This window comes from Meles meles, chromosome 20 (genome assembly GCF_922984935.1).
Source record: "Meles meles chromosome 20, mMelMel3.1 paternal haplotype, whole genome shotgun sequence".
NCBI lineage: Eukaryota > Metazoa > Chordata > Mammalia > Carnivora > Mustelidae > Meles > Meles meles.
Window position 1 is genome coordinate 26,434,188 of NC_060085.1, and position 23,579 is coordinate 26,457,766.

At 39.5% G+C, this 23,579-nt stretch overlaps 1 protein-coding gene and 1 pseudogene across 5 annotated transcripts in view; both read right to left on the bottom strand.

Moving 5' to 3' along the window:
• Positions 1–474: 474 nt before the first annotated feature.
• LOC123932217 lies at positions 475–4,804 on the bottom strand (annotated as a pseudogene).
• A 5,053-nt stretch (positions 4,805–9,857) lies between these two features.
• The window catches only part of DENND6A (DENN domain containing 6A), a 62,260-nt gene continuing 48,538 nt past the window's right edge, over positions 9,858–23,579 (bottom strand). For all 5 annotated transcript variants that reach the window (XM_045991558.1, XM_045991557.1, XM_045991559.1 and 2 more), the window contains 8 exons: positions 17,180–17,245; positions 17,010–17,074; positions 16,351–16,440; positions 14,614–14,667; positions 14,399–14,508; positions 14,078–14,180; positions 12,628–12,702; positions 9,858–12,119 (listed from right to left, as the gene is read on the bottom strand). In XM_045991558.1, the coding sequence (XP_045847514.1) occupies positions 11,988–12,119; positions 12,628–12,702; positions 14,078–14,180; positions 14,399–14,508; positions 14,614–14,667; positions 16,351–16,440; positions 17,010–17,074; positions 17,180–17,245 (695 nt within the window). In that variant the 3' untranslated portion in view covers positions 9,858–11,987. The remainder of the gene's footprint in view (positions 12,120–12,627; positions 12,703–14,077; positions 14,181–14,398; positions 14,509–14,613; positions 14,668–16,350; positions 16,441–17,009; positions 17,075–17,179; positions 17,246–23,579) is intronic.

A 23,579-nucleotide genomic window follows, 5' to 3' on the forward strand; every position in this document is an offset into this window, starting at 1 on the left:
GGGAAAATTCCCCATTTATTCCTTAAAGCTGTTTCCTAAACCCCATGAAAGGGATACTGCAGGGATTGGATCCCAACTCTTCTGGCCAGAAGCCTTTAACATCCCTGCAAAAACTAAGGCTGTGGGGCTAGAGAGGAGGGTTAGGCACGGGTCCTGGGGTGTCCGTCATTGGCACAGAGGAGACCCCTGTCCCCAGATCTTCCTCCAGCCTCTGTTCTCTGGCAGTCATTGCTGTAGGCCTTCAGAGACTATAGCCACCACAATGCTTGGCTCAGCTTTGGCGTCCTGGATCTCCGTAGATTGCACTACGTATGAATAAGTTTCCAGAAGAGTGAGCACTCCAGGTTCTTTTGCATGCCCCCCTCAGTTCTTTCTCTGCCCCCAGGAGCTACTTCGTTTCTGCCCCATGGGGATGGGAAGCCAGTGGAAACAAGGACCAAGAACTAGACTTGGAAACCATCACCCTCGCCAGTGTCACCCATTGTTAGCAGCCACCAGCTGCGCCACACCATCACGAATGTACAGACTGGATCTGCTTGTCCTGAGGCAGAGATCACAAGCCAAGATGGTGGAGACCTCGGGGGTCAACAACCCATACATGCTCTGTCACACCTGTGCATTCGTGGTGGAGCCACTTCTTGCAGGAGGCCTCACACAGAATGGTATGCTGGCCATCACTCACCTCACTGCAGCAGGCACCACATGGGTGTACCAGGCCTGGGGGAGGCGAGGTCCTGAGCACCCACTTGCCTTGCTGGTGGGGGGTGCCAGGCTGTTGGGATCTAGAGTTCCCCCGCAATGCTGTTCGTGGGGAAATTGGGCTGATTCCCATTAAGAGCAGCAGCTGGGGAGCCTGAGTGAGGTTCCTGGGGAAAAGCACTGAGGGCAGGTGGATTCAACAGCTTTACCCCCATCCTAACCAGGGCCAGGAAAGTCAAGGTCTGGACCAAGGAGGAACTTGTATTGGGAGGCAGGCAGGGGAGCCCTTGACCAGGCCTCTGGAGGAGATAAAAAGCTCCTGTCTGCACAAAGTGTTGGGGGAGAGGATGAGGGGAGCAGCTCCCCTCTGGAAGTTTGTCCTATAGTGGGTGAGAGCATGGGGCCAAATCGCCCGAGTGGGCCTGGCATCATCTGCCCACCAGGAGGGCTGAAGTTTTGACCCAGAGGCTGGTTGAGCGGTTGGCTAGGAGAGTTCATGTTGCCTGGGGGTGAGTAGCCAGCACCCTGGGTGGGGTGGTGTTTATGTTGAAATTAGGGCCCATAGGGTTGTGAGGGAAAGGGAGGTTTGCCAATGAAGAGGCTGGGGACAGCCTCCACTCCCAAAACCGTAGCCTGGGAGTAGCTGGCCTGCCACGCTCCCTGTACACAGAAGCTTCCGAAGGGGACAGGACTGCAAAAAAGGGGGGAAGGTCTGTGCCCCCTACCTTAGGGGCTCTGAAAGTCATCCTCAAAAGGATTGGATGCAACCAGGTGATCCACTGTGGAAGTCACGCATGGTGCGAACTCCGTCAGATATGAGTATGCAGGGCCCTGAGTATTTGACCTCCTTTGCTTCTTTTCTGGCTCTTCATCTGCAGATCTGCCTTGTCCTGCTTCCTCAGGGTGCTAGGTGGAGCAGGGGTGCGTAGGGGGCAGCTACTTCCTACCAGCTTGTCAAAGTGGGTGGGGCTCTGAGGTGGCAGGGGCCCAGGGTCAGTGTGGTGGGCGACAGACTCATCCTTGGGGGCGCCATCCCTGGGAGGGGGATTAAGGTGCCCTCAAGGAGTGGCCAAGCCAGGTAGCAAGGCAAGGTGCCCAGTAGAGTGCCAGCCACCCAGTCCCAAGAACGAAAATTCTAAGCAAAATTTTAGCAAGTCAAATCCAAAACTGTATTAAAAGGATAACACATCAAGACCCAGTGGGTTAATCCTAGGAGTACAGTTTGTCTAGAATTCAAGTCAGTCAATGTTAACATACCAATCATATTCAAAACTCAGAAAGGAAAACCATATGATCATCTCAATAGATCCAGTTAAAGCATTTAACAAATCCAAAGCTGTATTCCTGATCTAAACAAAATAAAATAACAACCAAAAAAACCAAACCAAAACAAAAAACCTCTCAGCAAACTAAGAATAGAAGACTTCATTGACCTGATAAAGGACATTTACAAGAAAACCTACCGTTAATATTATACTTTATTATAAAAGGCTGAATGCTTTCCTTCAAGATCAGGAACAAGACAGATTTCCACTCTCACCAGCGCTATTCAACATTGTATTGGAGATTCTAGCTAGTGAAATCAGGCAAGAATATAAATAAAAGCCATCTACTAGAAAGAAGTAGTCTTGGGGCACTTGGGTGGCTCAGTGGGTTAAAGTCTCTGCCTTTGGCTCAGGTCATGATCCCAGGGTCCTGGGATCGAGCCCCACATCGGGCTCTCTGCTCAGCGGGGAGCCTGCTTCCTCCTCTCTCTCTGCCTGCCTCTCTGCCTATTGTGATTTCTCTCTGTCAAATAAATAAAATATTAAAAAAAAAAGAAAGAAGTAGTCTTGGTTCAGAGCTAGTATAATCTTCTAGATAAAAAATATGATGGACTCTATTAAAAAAAAGTTACTAGGACAAGTAAATGAGTTTTTTTAAGGTTGTGGGATACAATACCAGTATACAAAAGTTAACTAACAGTATTTTGAACTAAATTTTGAATGGAAAACTGAAAATTAAATTTTATTTTATTTTTAAAAAAGATTTTATTTATTTGACAGACAGAGATCACAAGCAGGCAGAGAGGCAGACAGAGACAGTGGGGTGGGGTGGGGGAATCAGGCTCCCTGCTGAACAGAGAGCCTGATGTGGGGCTTGATCCCAGGACCCTGACATCATGACCAGAGCTGAAGGCAGAGGCTTAACCCATGGAGCCACCCAGGCACCCCTGAAAACTGAATTTTAAAAATAATATAATTTATAACATCAAAAATAAGACAGGCTTAGGGATAAATCTGACAGAAGATGTGAAACATTAGTACCCTGAAAACCACAAAATATTGCTGGGAGGAATTAAAGAAGATATAAATAATGGAGAGATATATTTTGTTCATGGATCCGGGGGTAATATAACTAAGATGTCACTTCTCCCCCAATTTATCTACAGATTTAACACAATTCCAGTCAAAGTCCCAGGAAGAATTTGCATAGAAATTCATAAACTTCTGCTTCTTCAAAAGATGCTGTTATGAAAATGAGAACACAAGCCACAGACTGGGGGAAAATGTTTTCAAATCATATATCTGAAAAAGATCTTGTATCAAGATGGGTATTAGGGAGGGCACATGTGATGAGCACTGGGTATATGCAACTAATGAATCATTGAACACTACATCAAAAATTAACAATATAAAAACAGTGGCTAACCAAACATAACAGGAGGGTGAAGGGCAGAGGGAGAAAGAGAGAGAGAGAGAGAATCTCAAGCAGATTGCCTGCTGAGTGCAGAGCTGGACGCAGGGCTTGAGCCCAGGCCCCTAGGATTATGACCTAAACCGAAGTCAGATGCTTAATCAACTGAGCCACCTAGGTGCCCCTTAAACAAATCAGTTTTTGAAATGAGCTAAAGATTTTAGCAGACACTTTACCAAAAAAATCCAGAAGCAAAACAAACAAACAAAAAAACCATAAGTAATAAACATAAGAAAAGATGTTCAATGTCACAGGTCATTAGGGAAATGCAAATTAAAATTCCAGTGAGATAATAATACAAACCTATTAGAATGGCTAAAATTGAAAAAGCCGACCATACCAAGTGCTGCATAGGATGTGCAGAAAATGGAACTCATACACAGCTGGTGGAAACAAATTAGTACAACCACTTTGGAAAAGTTTGGCAGTTTCTTAAGAAGTTAAACATTTGGGGGCGCCTGGGTGGCTCAGTGGGTAAAGCCTCTGCCTTCGGCTCAGGTCATGATCCCAGAGTCCTGGGATCGAGCCCCGTGTCGGGCTCTTTGCTCAGCGGGAAGCCTGCTTTCTCCTCTCGCTCTGCCTGTTTCTTTGCTTACTTGTAATCTCTGTCTGTCAAATAAATAAATAAATAAATCTTATTTAAAAAAAAAAAAGAAGTTAAACATTCGCCTACCATATGATCCAGCAATCCTATTCATACAATTCTAGGTATTTGCCCCACAGGAAAGGATATAGACGTCTATACAAATACTTGTACATGAGTGTTCATAGCAGCTTTATTTGGAATAGCCAAAAAACTAGAAATGATCCAAATATCCATCCACAAGTGAGTGGATAAGACATTTTTGTTATAGTCATATAATAGAATACTACTCAGCAATAAAAGTAATGAGCTTTTGATATACGTAACATGAATGAATCTCAAAACATGCTGAGTGAAAGAAGTTAGACCCGTTTCTACACTGCCCCTCTCTCCCTGAAAATGTGCATGTGTACCAAATCTGTCTTCATGCCCTCACTAGTCAGGAGCAACTCTCAGCTGCTGAGCTGATCACTTTTTGCACCAGTGCTAAAACAACCAGACACTGTCCACGAGAACCTCAGGAGCTGGGCAGCCTCACTTATTCCTAGCTGTGACTTCCAAGCCAGCGCTATTTTGAACAGTAGCTACATTCATTAGGGCAGCGGCTGTCACAGCAGGATGGCTGGCTTTGCCGCTGGGCTTGGGACTGTGTTTGGGAGCCTCATCACTGGTCATGCCAGGAACTTTTTTGAGGCAACAGCTCTTTTCCCGTTCCATTCTGGGCTTTTCCCTCTCAAACTCCATGGGCTCTTTTGCCTTGGTAGTCTTTCCTATCCTCTTCACCATGTTAAGGAGCCCTCTCCACCACTCATGGCTCTTTCTCCCATGTCTCATCTGCTCTGTATATTCTTTTTCCTATATATCACTAGGCAGGCTGGAGAAAGCGGTTGGCTCAGGTTTTGGCAGAAGGAGGACAAATAAATACCATATTAAGAAAAGACAAAAAAAAAAAAAGACCAAAAAAATTTTAAAGTACATTTTATATAATTCCACTTATATAAAACTCTAGAAAATACAAATTAATCAATGATAGAAATGGGTCAGTGATTATTTGAGAAGGAAGGGAGGAAGGAATGCAAAGGAGCATGAGGGAAGTTTGGAGGGTGATGGATATGTTCCTATCTTGACTATGGGGATGGTTTTATGGGCGTACTCACTTAAAAAAATTTTTTTTAAAGATTTAATTTTTATTTATTTGAGAGAGAAAGCACAAGCTGGGTGAGGGGCAGAGGGAGAAACAGACTCCCTGCTGAGCAGGGAGCCCGATGTGGGGCTCAATCCCAGGACTCTGGGATCATGACCTAAGCAGAAGGCAGACACTTAACCCACAGAGCCATTCAGGTGCCTCTTTTTTTTTTTTTTTTTTAAAGATTTTATTTATTTACTCGACAGACAGAGATCACAAGCAGGCAGAGAGTCAGGCAGAGAGAGAGAGGAGGAAGCAGACTCCTCACAGAGCAGAGAGCCTGATGCGGGGCTCCATCCCAGGACCCTGGGATCATGACCTGAGCCGAAGGCAGAGGCTTTAACCCACTGAGCCACCTAGGCGCCCCCATTCAGGTGCCTCTTATGAGATATTCAAGTGTCAAAACTTAACAAATTGTACACTTTAAATGCCTTCAGTTAACTGTCAATTATACTTCAATAAAGCTTTTTTTTTTTAAATATTTTATTTATTTATTTGACAGACAGAGATCACAAGTAGGCAGGCAGGCAGGCAGAGAGAGAGAGGAGGAAGTAGGCTCCCTGCTGAGCAGAGAGCCCAATGCGGGGCTCGATCCCAGGACCATGGGATCATGACCTGAGCTGAAGGCAGAGGCTTTAACCCACTGAGCCACCCAGGCGCCCCAATAAAGCTGTTTTTTAAGAACACAAATTGCTGGGTTCTACCACCAGAGCCTTGGCTATAAAAATATTTACCCACTTCATTAGATCATAATCAATCATTTCAATAGTTTCCTCTTCAAGTCTAAAAATCTATTCACTTAGGGGCGCCTGGGTGGCTCAGTGGATTAAGCCGCTGCCTTCGGCTCAGGTCATGATCTCAGGGTCCTGGGATCGAGCCCCGCATCGGGCTCTCTGCTCTGCAGGGAGCCTGCTTCCTCCTCTCTCTCTCTGCCTGCCTCCTGCCTACTTGTGGTCTCTCTCTGTCAAATAAATAAATAAAAATCTTTAAAAAAAATAAAAAATAAAAAAATAAAAATAAAAATCTATTCACTTAATGGCAAGTTATAACAATTCTGGAATATAAAGTTACTATTTTTTGAAAGTATCTCAATCATTCTGCAAGTAATTTATGGTACAATGTATTTATACTGGTTAGTATGGAAAACATGAACAGGAAAAAAATAAAGGATCCATGAAGTTTAACTTTCTAATTGGCTAAACAGAAATGATGATAGGATGACAAAGAAAATGGGGAGGCAAAAAGAAACAGAAGAACCTAAGCCTAGTGGTAAAGTCAGTAAAATAGAATGAGACCTATGATTATTAGAACAACAATAATTTTTTTTTAAAGATCTTATTTATCCATTCGACAGAGAGATCACAAGTAGACAGAGAGGCAGGCGGAGAGAGAGAAGGAAGCATGTGCCCTGCTGAGCAGAGAGCCCGATGCAGGCCTCAATCCCAAGACCCTGGGATCATGACTTGAGCCAAAGGGAGAGGCTTAACCCACTGAGCCACCCAGGCGCCCACAATAATTTTTTTTTTTTTTTTAAGTAGGCTCCATGTTCAGCACCCAACATGGGGCTTGAACTCACAAACCTAAGATCAAGACCTAAGTTGAGATCAAGAGTTGGATGCCTGACCCAACTGAGCCAACCAGGCGCCCCTAACAATGGTAATCTTAATTTGAAGAAAGGCACAGCATAGCATTCAGGTAGTGGGAACAGAGAAAGGCTGGTATTCAAAAGTACAGAAGTAACCCTGGAGAATAGGATATAGTAGAATTCTCCTGCCATGCTTTACCTATTTCAAACAAACTGGGAAATGTAATTGAAAAAAAACTCTAGGAGCTCTATTTTATTAATAGTGCTAATTTCTATTGGTATAATTATAAACACCACAATTCAATCAAGTTGCAGATGGCATGTAAGTAATATATCTTGGATATATGGAAGGATATCAAATTGTTAATGATAATTTAGTCATTAATATGACTTAACATATTTTGTTATTTTAATATTTATCCATAATCAGAAAAGTTTTTTATCTTCGTCAGCTGCTTTTAGAGGACTAATATTAGGAAGTTAGTAATTAAATTTTTCCCCAAGTTATGCTAAAAGAAGGAAGCCTGTAAAATGCAGGTGTATAAAAACAAAGCACAGCAAAGGAAATAGGTGACAAAACCAAAAGACAACAGACAGAATGGGAGAAGATATCTGCAAATGTCTTATCAGATAAAGGGCTAGTATCCAAAATCTATAAAGAACTCATCAAACTCAACACCCCCCCCCCAAAATAATCCAATCAAGAAATGGGCAGAGGACATGAACAGACATTTCTGCAAGGAAGACATCCAAATGGCCAACAGAGACATGCAAAAGTGCTCCACATCACTCGGCATTGGAGAAATGCAAATCAAAACCACAATGAGATACCACCTCACACCAGTCAGAATGGCTAAAATGAACAAGTCAGGAAACAACAGATGCTGGCGAGGATATGGAGAAAGGGGAACCCTCCCACACAGTCAGTGGGACTGCAAACTGGTGCAACCACTCTGGAAAACAGATGGAAGTTCCTCAGAAAGTTGAAAATAGAGCTACCCTATGACCCAGCAATTGCACTACAGGGTATTTCCCCCAAAGATACAAATATAGTGATCTGAAGGGGCACATGCACCCCAATATTTATAGCAGCAATGTCCACAATAGCCAGACTATGGGAAGAGCTTAGATGTCCATCGACAGATGAATGGATAAAGAAGATGTGGTATATATACATAATGGAATACTACTCAGCCATCAAATAAATGAAATCTTGCCATTTGCAATGACATGGATGGAACTAGAGGGTATTATGCTAAGTGAAATAAGTCAATCAGAGAAAGACAATTATCACATGATCTTACTCATATGTGGAATTTAAGATTTTATTTTATTTATTTATTTGACAGACAGAGACAAGAAGAAAGCAGAGAGGCAGGCAGAGAGAGAGGGAAGCAGGCTCCCTGCTGAGCAGAGAGCCCGATGCAGGGCTCAATCCCAGGACCCCGGGATCATGACCTGAGCCGAAGGCAGAGGCTTAACCCACTGAGCCACTGGATTTTAAGAAACAAAACAGGAATGTGGGGAAAAGAGGAAAAAATAAAAAAAGACAAAATTAGAGAGGGAGACAAACCTTAAGAGACTCTAAATTATAGGAAACAATCTGAGGGTAGCTGGGGGGATGAGGTAACTGGGTGATGGGCATTAAGGAGGGCATGTGATATAATGAACACTGGATATTATAAAACTGATGAATCACTGATCTGTATTTCTGAAACTAATAATATGTTAATTAATTGAACTTAAATAAAAACAAAATGAAAACATACCTAGTAGTATCAGTTAAAACACCATTAACAGATACTAAAATTGGTAGATCAAGGAAGTGAGATATAAACATATGTTCAGAATTATTAGAATGAACTTAAATAGGAAGAGTTAAAAACTTCATCTTTGGAGTATGCAGTTTGGTGTTAAAAGATAGCATATGAAATTATTTTTGCTTGTTATTAGACCGTTTTCTACTTCTTGTTGCTTCAATGCTTGCATGTATTATTTTGATACAAATACATATTTTTAAATGAAACTTATAATTACTTAGAAAAATATAAATACAAAATATATAGCTCAAAGCAGGATGTTGTGACAACTGTTCAGGGTTCTGCTCTACCCTTACCAGTCATATAACATTAGTCAAGATTTTTAACCATTCTGTTCTCAGTTTTCTTATCTGTGAAATATGAATGGGAAAGTGCATGCCTGGGCATCTGGGTGGCCTAGTTGGTTAAGCATCCAACTCTTCATTTCAGTTCAGGTCATGATCTCAGGGTCATGAGATTGAGCCCCACATCAGGCTTTACATGGAGTCTGCTTAAGATTCTCTCTCTCCCTCTCCCTTTGTGTCTCTAGCCCCGCTTGTGTCTGTGCTCTCTCAAAAATAAATAAATAAATAAATATTTTAAAAAGGTGCATGCCTTATAACAGGAATATTGTAAGGATGAAGTCATATATGTAATTACATTGAATGGCATATTGAACTATATCATAACAATGTAATAAAGACTACTTATTGTTTTGTTCTAAAAAAAATAATTAAGTTGTGAGCATACGAAAACAAAAGGAGAGATTTTAACAGAATCTTTCCTAAATGTACTGAAATATTTTTACACTTTTAAGGATATTACCCAGTAACTTCAAAAAGCAGCAATAGCCAATAAATTATCAACAAATTAAAATCCAAAGGATACTATCCTTTGGATAGTATCATATACTTTAAAAAAGGGAGATGAAGAAATAAAAGTAATTTGAGATTTTTTAAAAAGGTTAAAAAAAAAAAGTAGTAAATAAGGGAGAATCCAACAATAGCTCCCTACCTATTAAGCTAAAACTTTTTCATCAGAACATTTCATAAAATCAACACACTGCCAACAAGGATATGAAATCACTTCATTGATCTGTTATTATATCAGACTGCTATTCACTTGTTCATAGTAAACAGAAGAAGGTTTTCATTTGAATTTTTAAAAATAAGTTGGAAGTAAAAGGAATCTCATAATGCACAAGTTTCATTTATTATGCATTGTCTCAAGCACTCCAAACTTACTGAGAAACAACACAAGACATCCAAGTGCTTTAACATCCAAGGCCTTTAATTCTTTTTCAGTAATGACCATAAATGCCTTCACAAAACCTCTTTTTCATGAAAACAGAAGGCACTAGGCATTACATCACTGAAAGCAGTGATTCCCTCTGATGCTGGTGGAGATAAACATTAAACGGCAGGTTTTAGATCTTAACAATGTCTCCTCAAAAAAAAAAAAAAGGACAACACTGAAAATCATACAAAAAATTGTTACCAGTCTTTCTCAGATTCCCAATGCAATTTTAAGTTAATTTTACAAGTACATAATTTGAAATTAATAGATAAACCAGGTAAGTATGATATGGTTTTCAACACGTGTTAGGTTTTAGTTAAACACAGTAAATATGAAGATACTGTTATTATGCTACTTGGCATCATTTGCTACTCTTTAGCTGTGCAAAATAAACCTGAAATGATGCATCCTATAGTGGTATAATTTAAAAGATCCTTGATATGACACTAACAACTTTCAAATTCTGGTCACAAACTGCATATAAATGTAAGATTATTAAAATACCCCTTTTTGAAAAATAATAAGATGATCATTTATACCTAAATAAGGTTTCCCAGAAAGATATGAAATACTTTAGCATATAAAAGTAGTTGCCCCTTTTCCATAAGGACAGTGTTGTTTCACAAAATAACTCATATGATCCAAGGCAAACGATTTCTTTCAAATGCCATATTCTCTCTATGACTTTGAGGTATGCTTCAAGAGACTATATCCATGAGGAAAGGGCACATTTAGGTATAAGACCACAGTTACAAACACAAAGAGGCTTTCTGGGTCAGGAGTGACCTTAAGAGTTGCATTAACAGGAAACAAGAGACAGCTTCTGAAGCCATTTCTCTTACAAACACATACAACTAAATTTGGTTGCTTGAGAGGGCAATTCAAGACACAGCTATTTACATATGTGCTATGTCATGTGTGGCTATTTTAAATAGTGGCTTCTGGAGGACGCTCCTATTCAAACACAAACCAAGCAACCTTCTTCTACCAAACCACAATCTTCTATTTTTGGCAAGGTAGTATTGTTTAAACAAAACAACAAAAACAACAACAAAAAATGAGCTATAACAGTGATTTAGGCAAAAGTCCCCATGTCTAACAACAGTAGGGCAAGTTCTGAAAAAAATTAATCTGGGGGGAAAAAATCCTATCAAACAAATAATGCTGAAAACTAATCTTATAATCACTTACATGACTATAACATAAAATGTTTATGAATGCCTTTGACATGAGAATAATTCAGTTTAAAAACCAGCGGATTATGAGATTTACAAGTAGAATGTCTCTAAAAAACATCCAAGCTAATTAACTTAAATAGGTTCAACTAGTAAATGGTAAGAAGAAATAAATTCTTCCATAATTAATATTAGATGCTTTCTTTCCTTTGGAGAAACTGGTAAGATTACACTTGAAATGATACAGAATACAATGAAATGAAACCTACAGGACAACTAGGGGGAAAAAAAAACACCAAAAAAACTGCAGGGCACTACTAATAAACATGATGGAGGCAAGAAATGTATCTTTAAGCAGTGATTACTCAAAAGAATGCCTTATAAAATTAGGTATCATAATCAAGTTAAGAAAAAGTTTCAAGACTAGCAGCTGAGCTTTGTGAAACATATAGGACAACAGAAGGCACGACAAAAGCATTAATTACTTCTAACTATAGTCGGACAGATCAGTCTTTTCCTTCTTCTTAAGAAGACAGCCAGTGTGAATGTTCTTTTTATATCCCCCTGAGTTTTCTACATGATTGGGCAAAGCAGCACCAATTTAAAAAAAATATCTGCAATGCCAGCACTGCAGTTTGGAATCACTTATACTGATGGCCCCACAGGTCTCCCATAAGAGCACTTTAGAACATGATTAAAAATATAGAAATGCCTTTCAGTGTTTCAGTATTAAAGTGGAACCACCACAGATATCCATTTTTAAAAATAATGCACTAAAAAGGTCTGTTTAGTCAGTATAGTCTTTCCACCCTGTAGCTAGCATTCACGGCTATTTTCCAGGTTGAGACATCTCCTTTGTGCGTTGGGTTGAAATGTCAGTATGCTTCGTGGTGCACAATCCTTTTTGGCTGGAAAATTCTGGCAAATGTCATGTCATGCCCGTTTTGAGCAGTATGCCTTGTAGGTCCTCTGGCAATGCTAAGATAATTGCATCTATGTGTGTCCGTAACTTTTCCACAGTGTCAGGTTTCACAGGTAAATGCTCTCGATCAGCCTGCAACTACAGAAGGAACATTTGGAAGCATTTATACCCTCTGAGTCTGTACTAATACATTATATTCTCTAAATGAACACTTTAAATGGTCTAATGATTTGGAAAATTCAAACTTACACTAGAATTTGGAGGAACTATAAAAAAGCAATGAACATGCCATTTAAACAATATATTGCTGAGCTCAATAAAAGACTTCTATGTAAATTAAGTGCTAATACCCACAGAGACCATGTGGTATTAAATATAACTGACTGTTTTTTGTAGAGCTCTTTGGACTCCTTGTAAATACTTTTAAAATAATACGGCATCACTGTGATCTGCCCGAGTGACCAAGTATTTCCAGTCAGATCTATCATCAATTGACCAATCTTAAGTGTTCTCATTTAAAAAGCTACTTCAGAAAAAAAAAATAAAAAAATAAAAAATAAAAAGCTACTTCGGCAACACATCATGAACTGTCACCTCAAATGTAAGGAAAAGATCTTCATGGATCTTTGCTGTTTTGGCTACATACCAGCTTATTTTTTAGCTTCAGTACAAGGTCTACTGTTTCTACTTCTGTGTGTTTCTGGGTCCAGAGAAGTAAGTCCTACAAGAATAAACAAATCCCAAATCAGTAAATATTCAAAATACTTTTTAAACTGCTCTATTTTAACAGGTGAGGCTACTGAGCAGGAAAGATAGGAAGGAAAAGGAGAACAGAGTATGTAACTTAGATACAGCATTACAGTACAAGAATAATTCTCCATATGATATTCTAACAACAATAATTAGATAATTTTTTATTAAAATTTTTTTTTATTAACATATATTATTAGCCCCAGTGGTACAGGTCTGTGAATCACAGCACTCACCATAGCACAATACCCTTGCCAATGTCCGTAACCCAACCACCCTCTCCATACTCCCCTCCCCCTAGCAACCCTCAGTTTGTTTTGTGAGATTAAGAGCCTCTTATGGTTTGTCTAATAGATAATTTTTGACATTAGCTAGAACAACTGTCTAATAGTTGGAAATAAAATGTAAGAAACTCCTTTCTGAGGTAGCCCTTTTAGATCAATGAAAAAACTGCAACTCCAAGTATAATACTAGCCCCCATCCCTACTAAGCAGTAAGTACTTTAATTTATAAGGAACGTTAACTAACAAATTAATATAACTGTGAACATCAATCTATTACTGGATGTAAACTTTCACTTCTACAAACAAGCTCTTCCTCGGCTTATTTATGGTTGCCTTCATTGCATTCCTTCTCTCACAACCATAGTCACCGGGAGTTTATGACTAGGAAGTTCACTTCGAGGATAGCCCACCTCAACCTAAATAAAGATGAGACTAGCCTTTACATTTTCACAAGTAGATCGATTTAAAATAGTCTGGTGACAAATTAGAGATTGTAAACAGTCAAAATACAGGAAAAAATCAGATAAGGTGTTCCAATTTTAATCTTGATTTATCCAGGGGTATGCTAGTAAATATTTAACCACCAGTTCTCCAGGAAGTCTCTGGTTTGTAGCACTTGTCAAGGTGCTATAATAGTTCCACTGTGGCCAATTTCAAGCTATCAACTTGAGACCACCGAACGCAAAGTGGGGAAGAGATGTACACTGTTAGCTCTTGTGGGTCAGTATAAGCAGGGCTCTAGCTCGCTGCTGGCTCCATTACCTACTTGGCAGTGATGCCATCTGAAGCAAGTCACTTAACTTACAATCCTTAGAGATCTCATAATGCAGATTGTAATACACCTACTTCAGTGAATCGCTGAGAGGATTAAAAGACATCATCCATTTAAAGTACCTACAGTCCTTGACACACGGTCCTTGACACACAGCATGTAATTTAGAAAAGTTAGGTATTACTATTTACAAAGTAGTGGATATGGGTATAATATTCCAGCCTCTAAGGATAATGTTATCTTTATTTTCAATAGTTGTTAATCATGACATAAACACACTGTTTTCTAACCTCTTCACAAAGAGCTTCTAAATGGAGTGCCTCCAATTTCTGGGTCATTTCCTTCCGCCGGGTCTTGAACCAACCATCAAAATTTGGAGATTTTAGAAAATGCCTATAAAAATAAATTTTAAAAAAGCAAAGTTTGATTATGACTTACTTCCTCTCCTCAATACCTTTACTAACTATAGCTTGAAAACCCATGTGAAACAATGGAATTTTTATTTATTTATTTGAATTTTTTTTTGAAGTATAAGTTTAAGTCCAGCTTTTGGTTTTGTTTTTAAATACAGCTCTACAGATGGGTGAAAAAGAAGAAAACAAAAGACCAACCGGTAAAGTCCAATCCAGTCGCCTTTTATTCTAGATGTCAGCTGAGGTCCTGTTTTCTCAAGTGTTTTCATAAATTCTTCTGGAAGGAACTGTCTTAACTGGGGTGGACTCTAGAAATTAGGACATACTGATTTAAAAATTAAAAATGGATATACTCGCAGAAGTTAATTATAGTTAGAGAACTCAAATAAGAATTTAACTGAATATAGTCATACCTTCCATGGAGAGATACTTTTCTGCAAAGGCATCAAGCTTGCCACATATCTTTCCTGAAACCCCCAAAAATAATAATGATAAATAAATAAAATAAAATAATCAAAGTTAGTCATTCTTTTTTAAGATTTTATTTATTTGTTTATTTGAGAGCACAACCATGAGTGCGTGCACACAAGGGAGGGGAGGAGGAGAGGAAGAGGGAGAGAGAATCCCGAGCAGACTGCACTGAGCACAGAGCCTAATGTGGGACCCTGTCCTGTAACCTGAGCTAAAACCAAGAGTTGGATGCTCAACCAACTGAGCCACTCAGGTGCCCAAAAGTTAGGCATTCTTACCTAGATAGTCTTCAAACATATAAACAGACCCCTTAAAAGAAATGGGTTTACAAGTTTTTCATCATGTGCTCTTTCAATGGACAGCAGCAATGCATCACTTCCCATAATGGACACAGCAAAATTTAGATTGAATTAAGTCAGATTTTCATAAGAATTTAACTAAATCTTAAATAATCCAAGGAACTGCATATTTTTAGTGATAATCATTAACCCTACTGGGTGAGAATGTCCCAGAAAATGTACTCAACATTTTATATGCATGATCTCTTTTGATCCTGGCAACCATCCCATGCGGCCATTACTAGTGGAAAAGAGGCTTTGAAAAGCTAAGTAAGCTGCCCAAGGTCATGTAGCCTGAACCTGAATTCAGGTCTACCTGACTTCAGCCCATGTCCTTAACCACTACAGTAAAGTTCATTTCAAATCAAACAGGTTTAAGTGGAACAAAATTAATTACACCCATAGACCAAGAAAGAATATTTCGCCTCAAAATGTAATAGTGAAGAACTCCAGGTTGCTCCCATCTGATATTATAGATAGATTACATTAATAATTACATGGAATCTCTCTCCAATGCAGTCTCCCGACTAGGACCACATTATGGTACTATCTGATACTGTGAGGCATCTTTTAGTATCTTAATACGCTATTCTACTGAATTTCATAGAATAACCATATCATCCAGTCATTTATACCATAATATTGAGTGCTACCAGATGCCTGACTGAGGAAAAGATAATGAACAAGACAGAGAAGGCCCCTGTCATCATGGAGTTACTGGTCTCATGGATGTCATATCAAATTGTGTTCAAGAAAATAGTATCAGAGGGGCACCTGGATGGCTCAGTTGGTTAAGCATCTGACTCTTGATTTCAGCTCAGGTTATGATCTCAGAGTTGTGAAATCGGGCCCCCACATCAGGCTCCACACTTAGCACAGGGTCTGCATGAGATTTTCTCTTTCCCCCTGCTAGTGCTCTCTCTCTCTTTCTCAAGTAAATAAATAAATAGAATCTTTTTAAGAAGTAGCTTTGAAAAAAAAGGGAAACAATATCAAAAAGGAGCTCCAAGTTAACCTCTGTTAAGACTAAAATGCAATAATTACATAATATTTCACAATTATCTCATTTAAGATTCACAGCAACCCTGAAAGATATTTAGGAAAAGTGGAATTAGCCACATTTTACAGATAAAGAAAATGAGGGTCAGAGAGAGGAAGTGACTTGCCAAAGTTACACAGTTAATATTAGAATAGAGTCCAGGTCTCCTGCAAAGGGCTCTATTTTTAATCACCAAACACATGAGCAGGCAAAACATACAACTTAAGGTTTTGTGAATGGGGAAAACATTCATATATCCTTCAACAAATCATTAAATTAAACAAATACCAATGTTAACTTACTAATGGAATGATGAAGCTTTGTGTCAGTTCCAAAAAATAGCGTCGGAGAATAACACTTTGAGCCTCAGAAGGACGTTTCTGTTGTATACCCTTAAAAGAAAAAGCAATGAAAACCTACATTCTGTGTAAAGGAATATAAAACAATGAGTAATTATAGTAGTTCAACTAATACGTAAATACATACTTTTACATGATTTTAAAAAAACCCAGGATCTCACCTTGAAGTAATTTAACCTGAAGTGCACTGTGCAATATGCTGTGGAAAAAAACCTTACAGCAAAACATCATGTGTTCATCCCACACTTAAGAGTGTCAGTTTATAATGAACTGTCTTTATTTCACACTTGCTGTATGAATATTATTTAGATTTTCAAAAAAATGCTAACTATCTCCCGTTGGATGCTAAGCTATCTCACAGAAGAGTCCATGACTTTTTCACTGTAACTCCCAAGTTTCTAAAAGACTGCCACTAGTTGGTAGCTGCAGCCCTACATTTTAAGCCCATAATTGTTGCCGCTTTAGTCTTCTGATTTTTATGAAGCTTTGATTCAAAAGAAAGACCTCATTTCACATTATCATACATAATGCACATACTGCCTAACTGGATATTGCTTACCTGCATAAGGAAATTTAAATTAATAATATGAACAAGGAATTACCTTCTGTAATTGTTTTACGATCTCTTCATCTCTACTTAAATATGGCTTATAAGAAGTATAAACTCCTAGGAAATAAAGAAAATATGGTAAATAGTAAGACCCAACTACCTGCATAAGTATATATTTACAAATTAATAAAAATAATAAAATATAATAATAAAAATCAATACCAGGTTTAGAGTCCAGAGTCTTTAGGTTCTTCAATTTTTTCACTTTAACCTGCTTAGGAATTTCACCTAATGGAAATATCATAAATACTTGTATAATTATTCAAGATTTACATGTTACAAAACTGGAATTTTATAAGATTAATAATCCACTGTTTATTACTTAGTCAGGGATCTTGTAGCTAAAGTTCTCGTCTTTAAAAAAAATTATCTACTTACTAGAGAGAGAGGAAGAGAAAGCAAACACATGTGGGGAAAGGGGCAGAGGGAAAGAGAATCTCCAGCAGGCTTCACACCCAGCGCAGAAGCCCAATCAAGGCTGGATCTCATGACCTGACCCAAAATCAAGAGTTGGAAACTTAACCGACTGAACCATCCAGGCGCCCCTGAAGTATTTTTCTTAACATCAAATAATATTTTCCTGGTGCTTTATTCCTGGTACTTTAAAACTGGACAAATGCTCGATTATTATAGCATTACAGAAAAAATGTGTGTAAATTATATAAAATGGGAATTTGATCTTTCATTAATATCTACCATTACTTAAAAATTTTCCATTTTTTCACTTAGCTTGTAATTTAAACTCTGTGCCAAAGCCATGAAATTGAAAGCCTATGTGCCAAATATTAATACCCTCGAAGAGTAAATGGAATTACAAGCGACTCAAAAGTTTTTTTCTGACACTCCCCAAATTCTGTTTCTGCACTGTAGAAACTTACACTGCCACCAGGTGGTGACAGTGTGTGTCACAACCACAGACCGGAGCCATAGATGGACCGGCCTCTGGAGCAGGTCAGCTGTGAACAATCTACACAGCATACGCTGTGGTTCTTGTCTGGGGGTCAGAGAGGCTACTGTCTAAACAACCCTCTAATCAGCAGGAAAGTGCCTCAAGAGAAGCACTTGAAAGTCTCATAAGCACACTAAACTTAAGAGACTTTTTCTTCTCCTTTCTCCATCCTCCTTCTCTCTGCCTAAGAGTAAGAGGACCTAAGTACTGAAAGACAAATCTGGAGATTATCTAATTCAAGGCTCTGGATTGACAACACATTTTTGTTTAAATTGTTTTATACATCTAACTGCTAACTACAGCTATCTCTTGGGGTGGAACAGTAGGAACACAGAGCATTTTCACTTGTAATATTTTACTGTTAAAAAATTTTTAAGAGCATGTCCTATGGTAAAACAGGTATTTCTGGGGGCACCTGGGTGGCTCAGTGGGTTAAAGCCTCTGCCTTCAGCTCAGGTTGTGATCCCAGGGTTCTGGGATCAAGCCCCGCATCAGGTTCTCTGCTCAGCAGGGAGCCTGCTTCCTCCTCTCTCTCTGCCTGCCTCTCTGACTACTTGTGATTTCTGTCTGTCAAATACATAAATAAAAAATCTTTAAAAAACAAAAACAAAAAAAAATAGGTATTTCTGTAAGCTCTCTACTTTGAAATAATTTCAATCTTACAGAAAAGCTGCAGGATAATAAAGATGATACTCTAATTTCATCAACTGCCCCAATACCTTTAGACAGAGCCTTCTGAAAGAAGCCACTATCATATACACACAAACTAATATTTTCACCAATTCAGTAAATATTAGGAAATGCAAGATACTGGAAATAAAAAAAAATAAAACAACTAGTTCCTGGTAGCAAATAGCTCACAACCTAATGGCAAAGTAAGATAACAGAGATACGTGATAATATAGAAGGCTATGTGTTGGGATAAAATCATGAACAAGATACTATGGAAACAAAAAAGAGTGTCTTGGCTAAAGAGGAGTGAAAAAATTTTTGAGATTTCCTAAAGGAAGTGATATGTCAGCAGTCTTATACGAGAAATAAAAAGTTCTCCGGGAGGAAAAACACCTTTTACACAGAGTTAAGTCCAGAAGCATGAAGAGCATTTTTCCCAAAGAGTTACGTAAAATGGTAATAAGGGTAATAATAGCCACCATTTACTCAATCCTTATCTGTGCCAGTCCTGGTCTAAGAATACTGCATGAATGAGTGCATTTAATCTTCACAAAGAAGTAGGTCTTATCGTCCCCACCATACAGAAAAAAGAACTAAAGCATGGATAAAACTGACCTGATATGCACCGACACTGGCTCTTTCCTGCCATCATCCATTCTGGTTGGTCAATACCCCATTCAAACAGGTTGCTAGCTCTAGAGAACTCACCCAAGGATACACAGATAACATGCTTGAACCAGAATATGAAATTAAAGTTGTCTAACTCCTGAACCATCACTTTTATCCCCTATGCTACAAAGGCAGGAATGGAGGGTATGCGAGGAGGGGCAGGAGATGAAGTTAGAGAAGTATTCAAAGGTCGAATCTAGAGGAACTATAAAGATGTGGGACATCTCAGTGACAGAGATTGAAAGCATGGGCATGGGGACTAGTGGATGGGGAGGGTGAGCTGACAGGATCATATCTGCATTTAATACACTCGCTGACACTAGGTGGTGATGACGTAAGCCACAACCACAAGCCTGAGCCACAGATGGACAGGCCTCCTGAAGAGGTCTGCTCGGTTACACAAAGGAGGCTGAGATGAAATAGAAAGCCCAGAGGATAAAATAGAAGCATTGTGCAGGGGCGCCTGGGTGGCTCAGTGGGTTAAAACCTCTCTGCCTTCGGCTCAAGTCATGATTCCAGGGTCCTAGGATCGAGCCCGGCATCAGGCTCTGCTCGGCAGGGAGCCTGCTTCCTCCACTTTCTCTGCCTGCCTCTCTGCCTACTTACGATCTATCTATCTGTGAAATAAATAAATAAAATTAAATTTTAAAAAAGGCAGCATTGTGGAGAACTGCTCCTGGGTATATACAGAACCTGAAATAAGACAGGTGCAGCGAAAGAGAAGAGAGGGAGCTACTGGAACTCTGTGGAGGAGATAAAACCAAAAGGCTTTGGGGACAGACTGAGAGAACAGCAAACTCCAGAAACACTCAGGTTTCCAAAACTTTTTAAGATTTTTATTTACTTATTTTAGAAAGAGAAAGTATGTGCGCATGAGAGCAGGGGAAGGGACACAGGAAAGATGGGGAGAGAATCTCAAACAGACTCAAATAGACTCCATGATGAGCTCAGATCCTGACTTGGGGCTCGATCTCACAAGCCTGAGATCATGACCCGAACTGAAACCAAGAGTCGGATGATTAACCAACTGAGCCACCCAGCCCCTCAGAATGTTTTTGATTCATCAGCTCATAGTTTTTACTTTGACAATGGTAGAATACATTGACAAACTGTACTGACAAATTCCCATGTACGAATTCTTTTTTAAAAGATTTTATTTACTGGGGAACCTGGGTGGCTCAGTGGGTTAAACCTCTGCCTTCCGCTCAGGTCGTGATCCCAGGGTCCTGGGATCGAGCCCCACATCAGGCTCTCTGCTCGGCGGGGAGCCTGCTTCCTCCTCTCTCTCTCTGCCTACCTGTGATCTCTCTCTCTCTCTCTGTCAAATAAATTAAAAAAAAAAAAAAAAAGCTGCTCTTTAAAAAAAAAAAAGATTTTATTTACCTATTTGATAGAGAGACACACAGCAAGAGAGGGAACACAAGCAGGAGGAGTGGAAGAGAGAGAAACAGGCTCTCTGCTCCGCAGAGAGCCTGATGTGGGGCTCGATCCCAAGACCCTGAGATCATGACCTGAGCTGAAGGCAGATGCCTAAGGACTGAACCACCCAGGCGCCCCTCCCATGTAAATTCTTATGAGAACATCTCTTATCTTGACTCTTGTGGTTGTGCTTTCCAGAGCTCAGAGAAGATTCTCACCACAAGATCTGTAAAACTTCTGTCCCCTTAATAAGTACCGAATTAATACCTACTTAACTATACAGATAACTAAATTCAAGTCATTTTTCTGCTTCTGACTCCAAGAATCCAAATAGCATGTTTAAAACCATAATGGTGGGGCCCTTGAGTGGCTCAGTTGGTTAAGCGGCTGCCTTCAGCTCAGGTCATGATCCCAGCGTCTTGGGATCGAGTCCCACATAGGGCTCCTTGCTCAGCAGGGAGCCTGCTTCTCCCTCTGCCTCTGCCTCTGCCTGTGCTCACTCTCTCTGACAAATAAATAAATAAAATCTTTAAAAAAACAAAACAACATAAAACCATAATGGTTTGAATAAGTCTAAGTATTCCTGCCCTTATTTTCTGTTTCCTTCTGCTCTGAGTCACAAAGGACTTGCAATTATTCTATCCACCAATACTGTTTATTAACACATTATTTTCTGAAACTCACTGTGCAAAAAAGAACGAAGTTTCAGAGGGGAGAAGAGTTAGGCTGGTTTCATATATTCTGGGTTTTTTTTTTAAGATTTTATTTATTTATTTGACAGACAGATCACAAGTAGGCAGAGAGGCAGGCAGAGAGAGAGAGGGGAGGAAGCAGGCTCCCTGCTAAGCAGAGAGCCCAATGTGGGGCTCAATCCCAGGAGCCTGAGATCATGACCTGAGCCAAAGGCAGAGGCTTTAACCCACTGAGCTACCCAGGCGCCCCGGCAGGTTTCATATATTCTTATAATCAGTAAGTTCTGGGTAATAATGAAGACAGGTGGGGCGCCTGGGTGGCTCAGTGGATTGGGCCGCTGCCTTCGGCTCGGGTCATAATCTCGGGGCCCTGGGATCGAGCCCCGCGTCGGGCTCTCTGCTCCGCAGGGAGCCTGCTTCCTCCTCTCTCTCTCTGCCTGCCTCTCTGCCTACTTGTGATCTCTCTCTCTGTCAAATAAAAAAAAAAAAAAAAAAATAATGAAGACAGGTTACAACCTTATCTGTCTTTCTAAAAAGGAAAAAGCCAAAAATAAACCCGCTTGTGGTAATCTTCACTCACACAATTCCCCTCTGACTCACTGGCTCTCTTCAGATGTAAGATGTATACTGATCTCTAACCTTACCCATCATCATTCTTACACTGTAGTATATGAGAGATATAAAGAAAATTAGTCATGCAGATATACTGCTTATTACAAAAAAATTTTAATGAGTATATTTCAGATGGCTTTGGGATACAAAAACAAACAAGTATCTGCAATGAACCCAGGTGTCTACAGAGAATCCAAAACTTATTCAGGGGTGCCTGGGTGGCTCAGTCAGTTGAGCATCTGCCTTCGGCTCAGGTCATGATCCCAAGGTCCTGGGATCGAGACCCGAATTGGGCTCCCTGCTGGGTGCGGAACCTGCTTCTCCTCCCTCTCTGCAGCTTCCCCGCTGTTGCTCCCCCTGCTTGTACTCTCTTCCTCTCTTTATTTATTTATAAATAAATAAAATCTTAAAAAAATACTTATTCAATGTCTGTTATGTACAATGCATATTAGAGAGGGTTTAACATTACTAAATTAATACTCATCACTATTGCACCTCTGTATATAGGCATTAGAATCTTCCACATTTAGGCCAAATATTTTACCTTTAGTGAAATCACCAAACCCAATTTCTGGTCAGAAATTATCAGTTTATAATTTGATCCAGTATACACTAATAGAATTACTTTTGATTTGAGGAATATTTGTTAAGTACTATCATCTTAACATTAAATTTCTCTTTTTAATAGAATTTGGGTGAACTAAAACTAGGTATAATCCAGAAGAAAGAATCCCTTTATATCAGCAGGAATGATCCCTCTACAGGGTTAAAACTAAATGTATGTTGGGGCGCCTGGGTGGCTCAGTGGATTGGGCCGCTGCCTTCGGCTCAGGTCATGATCTCAGGGTCCTGAGATCAAGCCCCACGTCGGGCTCTCTGCTCCGCGGGGAGCCTGCCTGCTTCCTCCTCTCTCTCTGCCTGCCTCTCTGCCTACTTGTGATCTCTCTCTCTGTCAAATAAAATAAAATCTTAAAAAAAAAAAAAAGACATGTCTGACTTGATATGTCTTTAAAAAAAAAAACAACTAAATGTATGTTTCTGGTAAAGTTATGAATCTCAGTTTTGCTGTGCCTTCCCTACCAGTCCTGCAGGAGATACTTTTTCGGTAGTTTTACTGACCCTCTCAGATATTCTTGAATTTTCAAAGACAGAATTCTAAGAAGGGCTGCTGTGTTTCACAACTTGTGCAACAAATGCAGTGGTCCTGGCCTTGAGATCAATGGGCAGAAAAATGCCACAAGATATATATGCAACACTCATAAATTAAAAGATAAATGGATTTTCATGAGTATGAAACCAAAAGCAGAGGCGATAAAAGAAAATACAGAAAAGCTGGACTTGATCAAAACTTAAAATTTTTACATTGGGGAAGGTATGTGCTATGGTGAGTGCTGTGAAATGTGTAAAGCCTGATGATTCACAGACCAGTACCCCTAGGGCAAATAATACATTATAAGTTAACAAAAATAATTTAAATGAAAAAAAAATTAAAACTTTTGTGCATCAAAGGACACTATCAATGAGAGAATGACAAAACAACTCACAGAAT